The sequence below is a fragment of the Lepidochelys olivacea genome, assembly GCF_965140295.1.
Source record: "Lepidochelys olivacea isolate rLepOli2 genome assembly, chromosome: 9".
In the NCBI taxonomy this organism is placed as follows: domain Eukaryota; kingdom Metazoa; phylum Chordata; order Testudines; family Cheloniidae; genus Lepidochelys; species Lepidochelys olivacea.
The window spans coordinates 15159946-15177479 of NC_140419.1; the positions used below are offsets into that span (position 1 = coordinate 15159946).

General features: G+C 40.2%; 1 protein-coding gene across 1 annotated transcript in view; it reads left to right on the top strand.

The window, feature by feature from the left end:
• The window catches only part of SPATA16 (spermatogenesis associated 16), a gene marked incomplete at its 5' end in the record, with an annotated part of 111583 nt that overhangs the window by 45856 nt on the left and 48193 nt on the right, over window positions 1-17534 (top strand). The window contains one exon of the mRNA XM_084638113.1: window positions 6552-6636. Within this exon, the coding sequence (XP_084494239.1) occupies window positions 6552-6636 (85 nt within the window). The remainder of the gene's footprint in view (window positions 1-6551; window positions 6637-17534) is intronic.

Genomic DNA, 17534 nt, shown 5'->3' on the forward strand with positions numbered 1-17534 from the left:
CTGTGGCCTTTTGCACCAACAAGGCCACACTCCCTGCTGCTCCTGACATTTCTGTACATTAGAGGACCATAGGGGATGGTACAGAGGTGTCCACATCTCAAGAGGAGAATCCCGCCGCACCTGGGAAATCCTCATCTGATCTTTAAGGCATCCTTAAATCCTCTCTTAGTTGCCAAAGTGGCACCAGGAGGACTTTAGCAGGTCTGAAGATCTGACTGTGTGTCTTACTATTGCCAGAATTTATGAAGGGAAATGATTTTCCGGTAATAATGGTAGGGTTTTTTGTCCTTTTTAGAAATCTAACACTTTGGTGCATTCCATACAATTGTGCATGTTTATCATAATTACACCTTCCAGGTCTCATCACAGACCCTTCATGCTGTTCTGGCCATATGCTTTTCTATTAGAATCAGCAGTACTCATGTATCTACAACTTTCTTTGATTCTTTTAATATGTATCCTTTAAGATTAAGACAGACTTCAGGGTCTGTTGTGGTGTTCTTCAGTTCTATATAAATATCTTATTGTTTTACACCACCGAGTGGCCAGATTGAGCAGATATAGCAAGAATTTTTGAATCTAGCCTTACTACCTTAACACAAGCTGGGTTTGGCTTCGTTGTGGTGGCCCTTAATAGGGCACAGGTGTTTAACTAGTGACTGCTTTCAAAACTTCACTTGGATATAACAAAAGACTTCTCATTTTGGAAGAGCCATTTTAAATGTCAAGCAGATCCTTGACCAATTGCCTGTGCAATGTCCCACTCTTGGATGCATGTGCCATTAGCACTTTAACCATCCTGAAAGCAGTGACCATTGGGGCTGTGTGCATGCCCCCTTGTGGCGGTGCTCAAAGAGCAAGTACACGAGAAGCTACAACCTCAGTAGCTCTCATTTCCTTTACTGTTCACGTGAGGGGCTTCAGAACCAGCAGCTCCCTTTCCCTATTCTCGGTCAGGCTTTAGGTGAGTTGTCAGGGGTTTGTGGAGTTGGTTGTAGGTTTTGGTAAGCAGTGCTTAGTTCAGTCCAAGCTTGACACCAGTACAGACTTGAGACTGGATGGCAAAGGGTAGCACTACATCAGAGCAGATCGCGGCAAGGATAGGAAAAAGCTATGTGCCACCATGCCAATCCACATGGCCTCCGAATTGTTCCTTTCTTTGTGGGCAAATAGCTGAAGGAAGAATTTGTGACGCATTTCTCATTGGGGCAACAAAAGAAATTCTCAAGAGAGAGTGAGGGTAAAGAAGGGTAGTCTCTGTGGTCCATTGCTAAAAATAGAGGGTAAGAATGGAAACTGCCTGACAACGTCTTGGTGGTCATTGCTGGTCCTGCTATTAAACTTAGTACCTTCCATCTGAGTTCTCAAACATTTTGGCTATTAATGAATTAAGCCCCCAGTACTCCTATAACACAAGAAGTGTTATTTAATTTACAGGTGAAGAAGCAAAGACAGAGACTAAGGCCAATGTTTTCAAATGCAGCCACTAACTGGGTTTGTCAGGTTTGGGAATGATATTTCAGCGATGCTAAGCCCCTGGTACTGCCTCTGACTTCAGCTGGAGTTGTGGATGTGCAGCTCCTCTGAAATTCAGGCCATATTTAAGGTGTCTCAAGCTGAGCACCACGCTTTTGCCATTTGGGTCTGATTTACTCAGTGTCATCCAAGGAAACTATGGCAGAGCTGGGAACAGAACCCAGATCCTAATCCCAGTCCCGTTGCTTTAACCAGAAAACCTAAAAAAAAAAAAACTTTGAAGACAAGAGGTCGCTTTCCATGTAGGATGGTTCACTGGTAAAGCCTATTTATTTGAACTGGCTTCCTAATAAACTGCCAGCAACTACTTGTTCTCTTTCTGTCCAGATTATCCATGCACGTTTGGTGCCACCTGAGCAATATGAGTAATGAGGAGTGTATTGATAGCCTTAGAAATTACAAGTTTGTACAGGTCTGTATTTTATACAATGATGCCATGTCACTGAAGGTGTCAGAAACAGGGAGATGATGACATGAACTGGAGTCATATTACACAGTATTGTCTTGAAAACACTGTTTATCTGACCATAGTTATAAAGCTAGAATTTGTCCTGTCCCTGCATAGCTGCTTTAAGGGAGGAAGTGTGCCAAAAGGAGCTTTCTCCCCTTCTTGTGTCTCTCTCTGCCTTCCTCCTCTCCCGCCCCCATGTAGGGACAGAGGACAAGTACATTCTTTGTGCTCAGGGGAGTGTAGGGACAGGTTAGGCACCTAATTCCCATTGACATCCAGGGGAATTAGTCACTTAACTCACTTTGACACTTTTGAAAACCTATCAACATCTATCAGCATCTTTAGGCACCTAAATACCCTTGAAAATCTAGCCCTTGGAAGCCTAAGTCCCACTGGCTTTAAATAACAGGTAGGCTTCTAAGAACCAAGGGCTTTTTTGAAAATGGGACTCAGGCTCATAAATCACTGAGGCACTTTTGAAAATGTTACTTCAGATCCTCTGCTGGTGACCCATATTCATTTCCTTCTCTTTTTGGCTCCTTCATTAGAGCTATAACTTTATTTCTGCAGATGACTCATGATTCCATATGCTTTGCTCTGATTTCTTTCTTCATTGCTTTATGTTTGAAAGGATTTTAGCAAAGAGGACAATGCTGTCTTCAAATCTAAGGCAATTTGGGAAGCTGTCTGTCAGTCGGGTGGCCTTCTTCTTCCTTTTATAATAAACAAACAAATGACTGATAATACTTTACACAGTTATAAAGGGCTTTCCTTCTGAAAATCTCAGAGAGCATTTCAAACATTAATGAATTAATACAACACCTTTGGGAAGAAGGTGTCCCCATTTTGGAAACAGAGATGTTAAAGTGATTTTCCCAAGGTCATAAAGGAATTCTGATGACCTGGGAAACAGAACCCGGATTCCCTAACTGTGAGGCTTTTCGTATAACCACAAGATTGTCCTTCCTCTCATTTATAATTTCTGAAAATCTTCTCCAGGCAACAGTTAAAAGCATTTAGATGAAATAGAGTTTCTTATGAGTAAATCCATGTTTCAGCTTGATCTTCTAATTTTCCATAATTGGTTCTTGTATAGTGTGTGTCTACTATCACCTCTTCTTCTAGTGCTTCCAATTTTCCATCCTTTTCTACCTTTGCAAAATCTACGATGTGCATTAGGCTGTTAAAAAAATAACCCAAGTTATTAACATTTAGAAATTAGCTACAGGTCAAGCAGAGTATCTTTTACATTGTATATTGAATGGGATGGACCAAACGGCAGGTTGATATAATACTAAATATGGATTAACACCAGAGACAGTAAAGACTCTAAGGGAGCCATAGCTTGTGAGTTAGTCAATTTTACACTTAAAATTAGAGAGAGAATAAAATGTACACAACTCTACATTATACTGAAACATTGTATTTTTATTAAGGGTTGATGATGACAATACATGTCATGAGAGTGGAACTCAATGGCTTTATAAATGTCACCTGAACTCCCAAGATAAACAGAGCGCTATAACACGCACACCAGATTATGGGGTATCATTTATTTTCCATTTCCATCTGGGTTTTGGGAAGAGCAGAAAGTACAGGCCCCTTGAAATAGAGGTCCCTTGTGTATAGTAATTGACATTCATTTAAAGCAGAGTGAGACACCGTCTTCTGTATTGCTACCGTGATTTGTATTACAGTAACACCAGAACTGAGATTGCGGTGCTGTAAAACCACAGAGTAAGAGCAAGTTCCTTCTGCAAAGAGCTTACATGCTAGAGTTAGGATAGGTAATAGGTAGGAGAAAGGAAGAATTATTATATCCATTTTGCTGATGGGGAACTGAGGCACAGAGAGACTAAGGGCCAGATTTGTAAAGGTATTTCGGTGCTGAAAGGTGTAGATACGTTCCTAGTGGGATTTACGAAAGTGCTTAAGAAGGGGCAGAAATTTAGCAAGAACTGGAACAGATGCTATAAACTAAACATGGAGACATCAAATGTGTACATGGTTAGAACCCTGTTCATAAAAATGAGAACAAAATAATGGGGAAGAATAATAGGGAAAGGGTATCATCTGAAGTACAATGGTGTCTCAAGCACTGTACAAAGATTTAGTAAGAAATGGTCCTTGTTGTCTTACAAACTAAACAGGCAAGACAGTCAAGTATTATTGTTCCTACTTTACAGACAGAAAGCTGGGTCACAGAGAGATGAGGTGGCTTGTCTAAGGTCACACAGAAAGTCTGTGTCATGTACGAATCCACATCTGAGTCCCAGTACAGTGCTTGAACTACAAAACTACCCCGAAAACTGTTTGAAGCTGAGGCTGTCCATGTCATAGAAATGATAGGTGGATTTGGGGTTACATTTTCAACAGGATAGAGTCATCTGGATGATAGGCTCAGCGAGTGTTGCCTGGAGTGAGGATGGGGAAACAAACTCCTGGCATATGCCAACTGACCCATCTGGTCATATTTGGCCCATGGCAGAGCTGCTTGGCATCCCCACAGTGACACATTCATACTGCAGTGGACAGAATGAGGCCATGATGAGCATGACATTTTGGAGTAAGGATCTGCAAAATTTAATCTTTAAAATTGCAGCAGTTGTTGAGTAATAGGTCCAGATGCAATACCAGCTAGCAAATGTCTGCTTATTTCTGCATTCACCTAACATAAAGCCAGCTGAATGGAGTATGGATCCTATCCGTGCACCTTCCCATTGCAGCAAAGCTTAGAAAATGGAAACATGTCAAACCTGGATAGATAACATTTCTTGGTATTGGAAAGACTCCATAGCTGCAGATAGCAGGCACAGTTCTTAAATAAATCTCTCCCCATCACACACATGCCTGGTGAGTTGGAACTAGAACTAAAGACTTTTAGCTCCTCTGGTCTTCTTCAGGCCTCGCCACTTTACTTGAAGAAGACCTGCTTTAGTTCATAATAAAAGTATCTTGTCTTTCTTTTGGGCTAGATGCTAGAGGGCAGCATCACTCACACACACACACAATACATTTCAATACTAACTATTGCCTTTACCAGAGCAGGTGGAAATATTACAGACCACCCTGCATATAAATTGTGAACAACAATACAAAATCGTTCTACAAATCTAGGCAAAATCCTTTCAGATCTCTTGCAGGGTTCTTATGTAGCTTCTCCCTTCCTCCTCAGCTATACGCTGGGGGTGAAATCCTGGCCCCACTAAAGTTAATGAGGGTTTTGCCATTGACTTCACGGTGGCCATGATTTCACCCTTTGTATATACTGTATCAGGGTTGTGAGAGTACTAAATGTGCTCAGTTAGATGCTGTTCTTTGTCCTACTGAAGTCACTGGGACTTGTGCCAGTGACTTGAATGAGGACTGGATATAGAGCCTTAGAGCTAAATCCAGCCCTCAGATGCATATCCATGGCTTGTACTGAAGTCATCTCTCCCACTGAACTCAATGGAAGCTGCATGCATACAACTGAGCACAGATTTCATTCCTAGATCCATAAGACAGAATCACAATATGCAGCCCCCTAATACCAGGCCTGCTTTGAAATGTTTATTATTAAATCCTTGTAATTTTTGGTCAGATCTTGTTAAGAACATGATACTGTCTTAGAAAACAATCTGAAAGGGTATTACAACAGGATTGGGATTACTCGTTGCAATACACTTAACTGGGGGGAGATTTCAAATTCAATTTACAGTAATGTCAAAGTACAATTAATATATAGGCAATGATAAGGGAAACATGCAGACGTACACATTGATAGCACTACTTCAACAAATAAACTTTTGGTGCTAGTAATTAGGTACACGAGATTATTATATGTTTAATTGACTAAAGTGACAATTTGGAATTACATCTAGTAACATTTAATTGGATTTGGAATCTCCAGAGGATAGGAAATGGAGAGCAGTGTGGAGGAGCAGCAATAAAAGCAAACTGATTTTCTAAAGTAGGTGAAAACAAAGCATTAATATCTGCTTTACAATAGTTTTTAATATCCCCCCAGTCTAATAAGAGTAATGCAATGGTTGTAACAAACAGTCTGGATACTAAAGCGTATTCAATTAGATACAAAGATTGCTGATTGGTTTGGGGTTTTTTTATAGCATAATTTAATCAAAGGTGAACTATGTTTGACTTTGCTGTAGACTGAGATATTCTCAGACTCACAGTACATCCCAGTGCTGTTCTGGAAGAAATTTAGACTGTATTTAATGTATTTTAGTCCATAAATGCTTTAAAGCATAATAAGCAGCAGCCAGAATAAAATATTTTTGAGCAGCTATTAAATATCTGAGCACAATATAAATAGAAAAACCATAAAAGGAAAAAATGTAAGGTTGTTTTCTTGCATATTGTTTAGCTACCTAATAAAAATATTTGCTGTATTCCCAAAATATGTTTTACTGTTGAACAATGACTGATAGTTCTGTATAACTGTGTGCCCTTTTTATATAAACTTCATATTATATTCATTTTATATTATCTGCTTTAAAGGCTTGGTACTTTTATCTCAGCCCCCTCCCCAATATTCACGTCTTTATTCTGCTCTTGTCATTAGGAGTGCCATGACTGCTGACTACATGTACTGGCTGTCAGGAGGCAGTGAGCAGCATATAAGCAAGCTCATCAAACTGTATTGGCAGGTAAAAATTGATGGTCTAACTAGTAAGGAGGAGCCCATCTCACTATTAGAACCAAAATGAAGGATTAGTGCTTAAAAGACTGCCGACAAAGATAGCTCTGGGGCATATCAGTCAGCAGGACACTGTATAGTGCTAACGTATTTATAATTAAGCAGATTTTCTGGGTCTAATTTTAAGGGCAAAATTCAAGGTTGTTGTTGACCCTTGGCTCACACTTCAATTTTATGGAGTGCTATAAAATTTAATTCCAGCTATTGACCCTTTTTTTAAAAAGTTTGGCTGAGACTGTTTTTCTGATAACTTTTCCTACACTTTGAAATGGAAGGAAAAATGACCTAACCAGTGGTCTCAGGGAAACAGAGTACAATAAGAAAGACAACTAGTAAGACCCCAATTCTGCAAAGATTAATCACTGCATGTAGTCCTATCAGCTTTGACGACCCTCATCGCTCGAGCAATTATTACTGTCTTGAGTAAGGTTTTGTAGGATCAGGGCTCTGATCTAACAAAGCACTCAAGCACATGTTTAACTTTAAGCACATGTGTAGCCCCATGGACTGTAATGGGAGTACTGGTGTTCTTGGAAGTAATCAAGTAAGCATTTGCTGGATTGGGGCCTAGAGGCTTATTGCTAGGTCACTGGTGTTAGAGAGCTTATTCCTTCACTCTCCCACTTCCCTGGTCCTTCTCGCATGAACAGAGAGCAACAATACCCGAAGTCCGAAGGTGCAAACAATTCGATGTTTATTGGGGTGAACTTCCAGCAAGCTTAAATACAAGTTCCTTTTTCCTTATTTTCGAATCCCAACTTACTTCCTGTTTGCCCCTAATTTATATAGTAATATTCTTAGCTATACCTTAGCCAATCATTCTACTGAAATTTAACTAACCAATCCTAACATATTGTAACATGATTAGCTAACCAATTATATCCCACCACCTTAGTTAGTTTACACCCAGCAAAATTAATTATACAGCAGACAGAAACAATCACAGAACCAGACAGAGACCATGCCAATAAACAATAGCAAAGTGGGAACTATAATGACAAAACAATACAGAAGTGAGGATTTCACAACTACATCTATAAAGACATAAGAGTTTCCCAGCTGTGTCTATTGATAAGTGAGTTCTTACCAGACAGAAAACTATCAACCTCAATTTCCTTTTACATCTTCTAGGCACTTCCCTTTCTCTGGAGGTGATAGGCACTATCAGGACAGGATTGTATTCCTAACAGCCCAATAGCACCTTCTTTCAGTGTGACTAGTTTGGAATGTGAGGATGTGACCGGTCGCTTCCCAGCTTATGGCTGCCTCTGTCGCTTAGTCAAAGGCCTTAGCCTAAGAACAGGGCCTCAGACTGTCACAGTAAGAGAAGGACCTTACACTGGCAGACTGTGATTTTGATTCTTTCTTTTATACCTCTAACTAGCCAATTGATAAGAATACACCTAAATTCTTAAAGTACAGGCCTTTACAGACAGGTCTGAATGTCTATATCCTAACAACTGGTATTGGTTACATCTCTAACCTCTGTCTTAAACACACCCACAAACCCACGTGTATACACACATATACATGTGTGTGCTCCTGAAACTCTACGCACTCCAGTAACTGCTTGAGAGTGTCTCCTCCTTCCTGTCTCTTTATTTTTAGGATTGGATTAAGGGGCTAATAGAAGGATCTCCTTATTTTTCAGAAACAACAAGAAGTCCGGTGGCACCTTAAAGACTAACAAATTTATTTGGGCATAAGCTTTTGTGGGCTAGAACCCACTTCATCGGATGCATGGTGACCTAGAACCCACTTCATCGGATGCATGGACTACTTATGACCAAATGGAGTAAGCTTATGCCCAAATAAATCTGTTATTCTTTAAGGTGCCATGGGACTCCTTGTTGTTTTTGTGGATACAGACTAACACGGCTACCCCCTGATACTTATTTTTCAGTTGCTTCTTCCCATCCACTCTCTGGGCATTAGTTCCCTACTTCTCCCCTTCCTGTTTGTGCCTTCCCTCCTGATTGCCCAAGCTGGCCCTAAGCACAACCATAACATGGTTCAAAGACTGTGTGGCAGCTGGGGTTCCAGCTTTTGAGGGACCCACCTCCCAATTTGCAGATGGGGCCCATTCCATTCTTCTGGCAGTGAGACCCAACAAGAAGTTCATCCCCTACCATCGGAGTGTAATTCATGGGTTGTCCCTCCACTCTCCAGCACTTAGGACCAAAGGCAAAGGTGAGCCCTCTATCAGTTATAAAACTAATTCTTTCCACTCCCTGATTGATATTTGCCCCAGCTGTACCTCCCTATGTGCATGTCCCATTGTCCAAACAAGTGCTTCGTGGCCTGACTCCCAGGATGAGATGAAAGATGTTTTATGTCAAGCTACTTTGTCACTGGTTAAATGGTTAATACAAATCCATACAATCTACAATGGTTTCATACATTATGCATAAACTTTACCTTATGATAAAATATCAGGATCTGATTCTGATCCCACTTACACTGGTGTACACCATATCATAGTTACCCTTTGTTGTATGAAGACCAAAAGAAAAAACACTTCTAATTAACCCCAGTGGAATGAAGATCAGAATCAGGCCCTTTATGTTCCAGCATCACTCCTGGAGGTCTGCAGGATGAATCTTCCCTTTCCTAGGGTGACCAGATAGCAACTGTGAAAAATCGAGAAAGGGGGTGGAGGGTAATAGGCGCCTATATAAGAAAAAGTCCCAAAAAATTGGACTGTCCCTTTAAAAACAGGACATCTGGTCACCCTACCCTTTCCTAAATTGTTAGCTGCATCCTCTGACTTCTTATTTATACACATGAATACATCTCACCCTAGGAGCCATCGTCTTTCAGAACTGTTGTGAGTGCAAAGCATGTCTAGTTTACTGAGCTAGAATTTGCTGTGCCTGTGAACTTTCAAATGTGAATCGACCAAAGGACCTGTGTATTAACCTCTACCTCAGCCCAGGTTCCAGCTCCACTCCCATTCTGTGGGCTTGATTCATGGGCTGGACACTGGGAAGGGTATTTTCCCCCTACATGCTTACTGCATGTGCAACAGGAGATCCAGTAAAGTCCCAACTCCCCAAGACCTCACTGGTGGGAACATGCAGTCTTTGCCATCTCTGTTCCTATTTCTTTTCTGCCTGTCCTTGGAGCTGGAATTGCTCATCTCCTTTGTTTGCAGAAGCTGTGAAGTGTCAACAAAGATCTTCCCATTTGTTTGATCTCTCCAGGTGCTTGATTTTCACTCTGAGGCAGAGGTTGCTTCACTGGACAAAGTCACTGGCTTTCAATTTTGTGTTTTTAGCATGGGATAAGGACTCAATAACATCTAAGAGTGTTCACATACAGGCAGCTAGGGCCCAATATTGTGCCCACTGAAATCAGTAGAAATATTGGGGCCTAAGAAAGCACTGTATGTTGAAGATGCATGAACAACAACCTTACCTTTCTGAGTTGCTGAATTCTGTGCATTCAGCATTAAGGGTCACTTCAGTGTTAACAGTGCCCATAGCAATGATTACCCAGTATTTTGTGGGGCATGACACCATTGAGACCTATCACCAGAGGGTGACCGGGGAGCATTAACAAGTACTGATCTTTATGTTAATGTTCTCTCTTTATCTCTGATTAAACTGAAAATAACTTGTCACGACTGTACATGCTTATGTGCCTTTGTAACCAAAGCAACAGCTATTGATGCACGCTCCTTTTCTTGTTAACCATTCTCCTCCTCCGGAATTCTGCAAGGCAGTCTCACGATTTTGAGGGAAAGTAGAGAAGAGGACATACCCAGGATGGATATCTTGGTGGAGATCATTAAGGCTCTTTACTTTGGTAAAGATTGATTTTTATGCGGGGGGAAAACTATCACACTTTACTTTTGATCCAATGGTCTGACACAAGGTTTTCAGGATTCTACTGGCTATCTTCGTATCTTCACTTAGTGATTTTGCTTTGGAATAAGACTCATCTTCTACCTTTTCCATGGCTTCGAATGTGTCACCCTTCTTGAATCTTTCCACTGGCTAGCTTCCTCTTACTGTATAAAACTGAGGCTCTTTATCCATATAGACAAAGCTCTTTATTATCATCTTGCCTCCATCAATATCTCACCCTTTTTTCCTTCCTCTGTTCCTTAGGATCACATTGATCCTTTCATCTTATTTCTCCCTTCATCCCTCTCTCTAGTTTTTGGTTGCCCCTATCCCTGGCAACATCTGCCAAAAACCCTCTTCCTCCTTCAAATCCCTCCTTAAAACATACCTGTTTAAACAGCCCTTTCTCATCATAGTAACCCCTAGACTTTTTTTCTTCTCCACTGATGGCCTATGTCTTCTCTTGTGTTTGTTTGCCTTTAGATATATATATAAACCCAGTAATTCCTGTATCAATCCCAATCATTTGTGGTTGAACTAAAGAATATCTTTTAGAAAGACATCCCATCCTGATTTAGACATTTCAGTGATGGAGAATTCACCTCGTCCTTTGGAAAGATAATCTATTGGTTAATTACTCTGTGTTAAAAATGCACACCTTATTTCCACCTTGACTTTGGCTAGTTTTAACTTTCAGCCATTGGATATTACTATGCTGTTGTCTCTACTAGAGAAAAGAGCCCTTTACTGACAGATATCTTCTCCCTAGTTACGAACTTATAAACTGTGATCAAGGCCCCTCTTAAGTTTCTCTTCATAAACTAAATAGATTGAGCTCCTTAAATCTCTCACTCTAAGGCAGGTCTTTCATTCACTATACTTCTGTGAAATGATGTGTAATATGACATACAATATTAGTTCTGAATAATAATCTTTTCTGTCTAGTCCATTATGAGATGGAAGTATAATTAGAGCTCAGTGGGGAATGGTTTTCCCATCCCAAATAAGGATGAAAAATCAAAATCTCAAGTTCTCTCAAACTGAAACTCTGAAGAAAACAAATTGAATTGGGTCAGTCGACATATTTTATTCACATAATTTCTGTTTCATTTTTATTTCAACATTTTTACTAACTGAAAAGTCATTTCAAACTGACAAAATGAATTTTTTGTTTCAAAAATCTTGAAATGGGATGTTTTGACAATTTCAACACTTCTTTCCGAAAAAAATTTGAAATTGGAACTTGATCAATACTGCAACTTTCCCGTGACCAATTTTGGTTTTAACAAATTGGGTTTTTTGGATGAAAACACATTTTGTCAAAACAATTCCTATGTATAATGCTGCATAGCACTGAGCTAATAATTCACTGAATAATAATATCCATTTCAAATTAAGCCTTTTGTTCTGGTCATAGAATATCTTTTCAAAAGTTTTACCCCACGGGGGGATAACAAATATGTAAAATTAGCAATGTCTGTCTTAGTTGCGATTGGTCATATAAGTCACAAGGTATTTTTTTCTGTTCCTGGATTATTGGGCAAGTGTAACCCCCTGGTGAGTATGTGTTACAGGTCCCTCTCTGTGCTGATCCATGAGGATCTGTCTGTTACAACACCAGCTAGAGAACCTTCAGGATCTGTGGCTGTTTGTGCCTGGGCCTTTTGGACTTGGCTTTCTACAAGCATTTATGTCAGTTCAAGGGTATTGCTCAAACATTTACAGAAAAGAAGGGGGACACTAGTGGTAGAAGCAAATTCTTTAAATATTTAAATGGAATTTGTTTTGCTCTGTTTATGCAATGTTCATTGAGACCTCAGCCCTTCCCATGTCAAAAATCTATGGTGCATAAACACAAAATAATTCATTTACAGTGTGATGAAGCAACTAGACCCCAATCCTACATGGTCTGAGTACTTCTTGAGTAGTGATCAGTACCTTCAATTCCCATAGAGGTCAACTTCAGGATCATGACCCAAGAGAGCAAGGTTAATAGCAAGAAAACTCAGACTATAACCAAAATACCATCAGCAATCTTCATTTGGTTATGGGGGCTACCAGCAGCATTATATACTGGTTCTATAGATGTGTCCCGTAATTAGCACTTCATGGCATGTCAGGTTTTCAGCTTGGCAACAGGGAAAATGTTTTGTAATCCTTCTAATGGAATGTTTCACGTGAATTGATAGTTTAGTTGCTTTGGATCGCTGGGGTGTCATCTTAGTGAGAAAATGTATCTCGTCAATTCTTCAGGGCACCATATATTTTGTGGCTAAGCTTGTTGTCATATTTCACTTCAGAAGTGCCCTGTCTGGCAATCCATGTTCATAGAAAGTCCATTGGCTTCAGCTGGTATTTTGTAAGTGTAAGTACTTCAGGATAGGGCCCATATTTTTGAAACAATGTAATTAGAGGCAAATATCCAAGTTACATATACCCTAGTAGAATGTATTTTTGCCCTAAGAAGTATTTTTTAACTTTTCTCACAGTGGGAAAGGGTAATGTGTTTCTTTTCATCTTCTCTCATCACTCTTGCCAATAAAATCTGTAGGCCTATCCAAATTGTATATATGAGACATGGATATTTTAAAGGATTAATCCCTTTGTGCTTTTAATTTTCCAGTTGAAGTTTGGAGTGAAATCATCTTGCATTTCCGGGCCCACCCTCTACTCCGGGTCCCAGCCCGGAGGCCCTAGGGATAGCGGTAAACCGCTTGAACAAGTGGTTCCTTCCCCTGGGCTACTTCCCTGTCCTGCCCTTCAGCTTGTGGGGCTTCCTGCCCTCCCTCTGCATAAACCAGGTGTCCCTTTATCTAGGGTCTTGGCCTTCTTAGCCCACCGCAGCACTTCTCCAAACTCTCCTCTGCTTCCCTCCAAACTGCTCTCTGCTCCAACACCAATCCACTCTACTTCAACTCCTCCAAACTGCTCTCTACTTCAACATCAATCCACTCTGCTTCAACTAGCTCAGTGGTTTGAGCATTGGCCTGCTAAACCCAGCGTTGTGAGTTCAATCCTTAAGGGGGCCATTTAGGGATCTGGGGCCAAAATTGGGGATTGGCCCTGCTTTGAGCAGGGGGTTGGACTAGATGACCTTCTGAGGTCCCTTCCAACTCTGATATTCTATGATTCTATGAACTCCTCCAAACTGCTCTCTGCTCCAACACCAATCCACTGGGCTTCAACTCCTTCCCTTGTCTGACTGAAGCAGGGGGTGGTTATCAGGCTTCAGGTGCTCTAATTGGCTTCAGGTGCTTTAATTAATCTATAGCAAACTTTCTTCCCTCTACAGGGAATAAGGCTTCCTTCTAACACTCTCCTGCTGCCCTCTGGCCAGGCTGTATCACAACACAAAAGAAGGATAGTCTTCTTCTTAAGACACTGGACTGTAACTTAGGAGATCTGACTGCAATTCTTCACTCTGCATTGACTTCCTGTATCATCTTGAGCAAGTCACTTAAGATCTGATCTAAAGCCAATTAAAGTTATTTCTTCTTTGTCATACTTATTTGGATTATAAGCTTTTTAGGGCAGGAACTCTCCTATTAGTAGGTGCTTCCATCATAACAGTATTTGAGCACCTCCCAACCGTTAATATATTTTTCTTCCCAATACATGTATGAGGTAAGGAATTTCTAATATTCCCATTTTGCAGATGGGGAAACTGAGTCAGAGAGAGACCAAGTGCCTTGTGCAAGATCACACAGGGTAGTTATGGCAAAGCAGGAACTGAAACTAGGTCTCCCTCAGCCTAGGCTACTGCACTAACCACTTGACTGTCCTTCCTCACTGAGGAAGTGTTTGTACAACCCCATTGCCATCAGAATCCTAATCACAGTTGGAGTTTCTGTAATATTTTGTCCCTTTGCTTATGAGATTGCACCAATCACTTGTTCTTGAATTTTTCACTGCCCCATAAAATAGCAGCGAGTTAATATCATAACTGATACTATCATACTGATACTGATAATGATACTGATCATAACTGATACTATTTTAAAGGCTTTTTGTTGCTGTAGTTGTTATTAGTATCTTCATCGAGGCAGCCTAATGCATGTATCTAGCCAGGTTATTTTTAAATTATTTTTTCCACACAGTCGTTTCCCTTTATTAATTTTCCTCCCTTCCACATGATTTCTACTTAGTAATATTTTTTTAATATCAGATAATTAATGGCAGGGTCATTGCCGGTTGAATCATACCGATTTTTTCATACATTGAGAAGTTAACACTTCGAATGTCGCTCTTATTAAAACAAATGGTTTAATTATCTCTAATTTCAGAAGGGATGGATTTATTTAACGAATATTTCAGTTTAAAGTAATAGACAATACATATCTTGGTCATAGTCAGTAGCTATTGAAATCCCAATATAAAGCACAATACAAAACCCAATAAAAGTTTTAACCATTAATGAAGACCCATAAATCATGTTGTCAAAATGAGGTGTAAAAAGAGAGCAATCTGATTGGCTAACAAAAGGTCCATACCATTTTGAAAAATGCAGGAGGGAACAAAAATAATATGAAAATGCCAGGAGTGGAATTCTGAACTCATACACTGCTTAGGGGACAGGTTTACTAGACCACAGAGGGTAGAGAGCTTGAAGATTCATGGGGTAATCTAGACCCATTCAGGAGCATGCCAAGGAAACATTAGGGAAAACCCAGCCTCACCTACCTCCTAGGCTACAGGTCTTCTTCAGGAGTTATGCATCCATTATCCGTTTCCCCCCATCACTGCATACCGCCTCCTCTCTGAAAGGAGATGAAGGAATACCTGTGCAACTCCTAGAAGTATTAACTGCCACATGAGTTTCCACTTGGACATCTACTCTTAGTCTAGGGGGATACCACACAGAGCTTTAGATGAAGTCTCTTAGAAGGGAGTAAACAGTCAGCAGTTTTCAAAAACATGCCTGAATTCTACATATAGTCAAGTTGCCCTGCCACTAGATCAGCAGCCCTTCACTTACATAAAATGTGGTTTGCCATTGCACTGGCCCAGTCATGTTAGTTGATGCATCTCTGAAACCCAGTAACGTCATCCTGTTTGTAGGCAGACCATGTCTGTCTCAGTCTGTTGCTGACTGATTAAGCTTCTCATGTTTGGGACTGGTTCCCAAAGGGCATGGAACTGTGTGCTGGGAAGGAGGACTGACGTCTCCTTCAGTTAGCTTTAGCTTTTTGCATTGCTTTCGTGTCAGCTTCTATTTTTCCTGCTAAGGCCATTGGAAAGTTCCAGAAATAAGCGTTCCATGTCCCCTTCAAGGGGTATTTCTACTCAGTGTCGCTTCTCATTCCCCTGTGTTTTGAGACTGGAGGACAAGTGCTACAAATAATACTAGGGTCCAGATTTTCCTGGATGCAATAGCTGACAGATTTCTTCACTAAATACTCTCCAAATCTACAAGAGGTGATGCCATTTTAGATTTCGTACTGCTGAGGAGCTCAGAGAAGAACTGGTTGTAAGGGGACAACCTTGGTTTGAATGATCATAGCTAATTCAGTTTAAACTAAATTGAAGGATAAACAAAAATAGATCTGCAACTAGAATCCTTGATTTCAAAGGGGCAAACTTTAAAAAATTAAGGGAATTAGTCAGGGAAATGGACTGGACTGAAGAACTCCAGGGTCTGAATATGGAAGAAACTTGGAATTACTTTAAGCCAAAATTGCAGAAACTATCTGAAGCCTGCATCTCAAGTAAGGGGAGAATTTCATCAGTAAGGGTTTCAGGCCAAGCTGGATCAGCAAGCATCTCAGACACGTGATTATGAGAAAGTAGAAAGCCTACAAGAAACGGAAGATGGTATGGATCAGCAAGGAAAGCTACCTCTTGGAGATCAGAAAGTGTAGGGGAAAAATGAGAACTGCCAAAAGCCAAACAGAATTGGACCTTGCAAGAGAAATTAAAACCAATAGTCAATTATTCTATCACCATATAAATAAAAAGAAAACAAGGAAAGAAGGGGGACTGCTAAACACTGAGGATGAGGTGTAGATCAAAGATAATTTAGGCATGGCCCAACACCTAAACAAATACTTTGCCTCAGTTTTTAAAATAAGGGTAATTCGGAGTTTGGCTAATGGAAATGAGTATATGGAAGTAGAAATTACCACATCTGAGGTGGACGTCAAACTCAAACAGTTTAATGGGACTAAATCAGAGGGCCTAGATAATCTCCATTCAAGAATATTAAAGGAACTGGCACATGAAATTGCAAGTCCAATAGCAAGGATTTTTAATAAACCTGTAAACTCAGGAGTTGAACTATGACTGGAGGATTGCCAATGTAGTAACTATTTTTAAGAAAAGGGGGAAAAAGTGATTTGGGAAACCACCGGGCTGTTAGTTTAATCTCAGTTGTACAACTGAACAAATTTTGAAGAGAATGTAGTTAAGGACATAGAGGTAAACAGTAATTGGGATAAAATACAACATTGTTTAAAAAAGATAGATCATGCCAGACCAGCCTAATCTCTTTCTTTGACAAAATAGCTGATTCTTTAGACAAAGGAAATGCAAATATAATCTAACTGGATTTCAGTAAGGAATTTGCTAGAGTTCCACATGGGAAATTATTAGTTAAATTTGAGAATAAGGGGACTAAGATGAAAACTGAAAGGTGGATAAGGAACTGGTTAGGTTAGGAGGAGACCAGGTCATACTGGTCATCCTGAAAGATGAACTATCATGCTGGAGGGAGATTACTAGTGTAGTTCCTCAGGGATTAGTCTCAGGACCAATCTTCTTTAACATTTTTATTAATGACCTTGCCACAAAAAGTGTGTGTGCATTAATAAAATTTGCAGCTGACACAAAGTTGGGAGGTATTGCCACTACAAAGGAGGACCGGAATATCATATAAGAAGATCTGGATGACCTTGAAATTGGAGTAATAGAAATGGGATGAAATTGAACAGTGCAAGGTCATGCACTTAGGGACTAACAACAAGATTTTTTGTTACAAGTTAGGGACAGATCAGTTGGAAGTGAC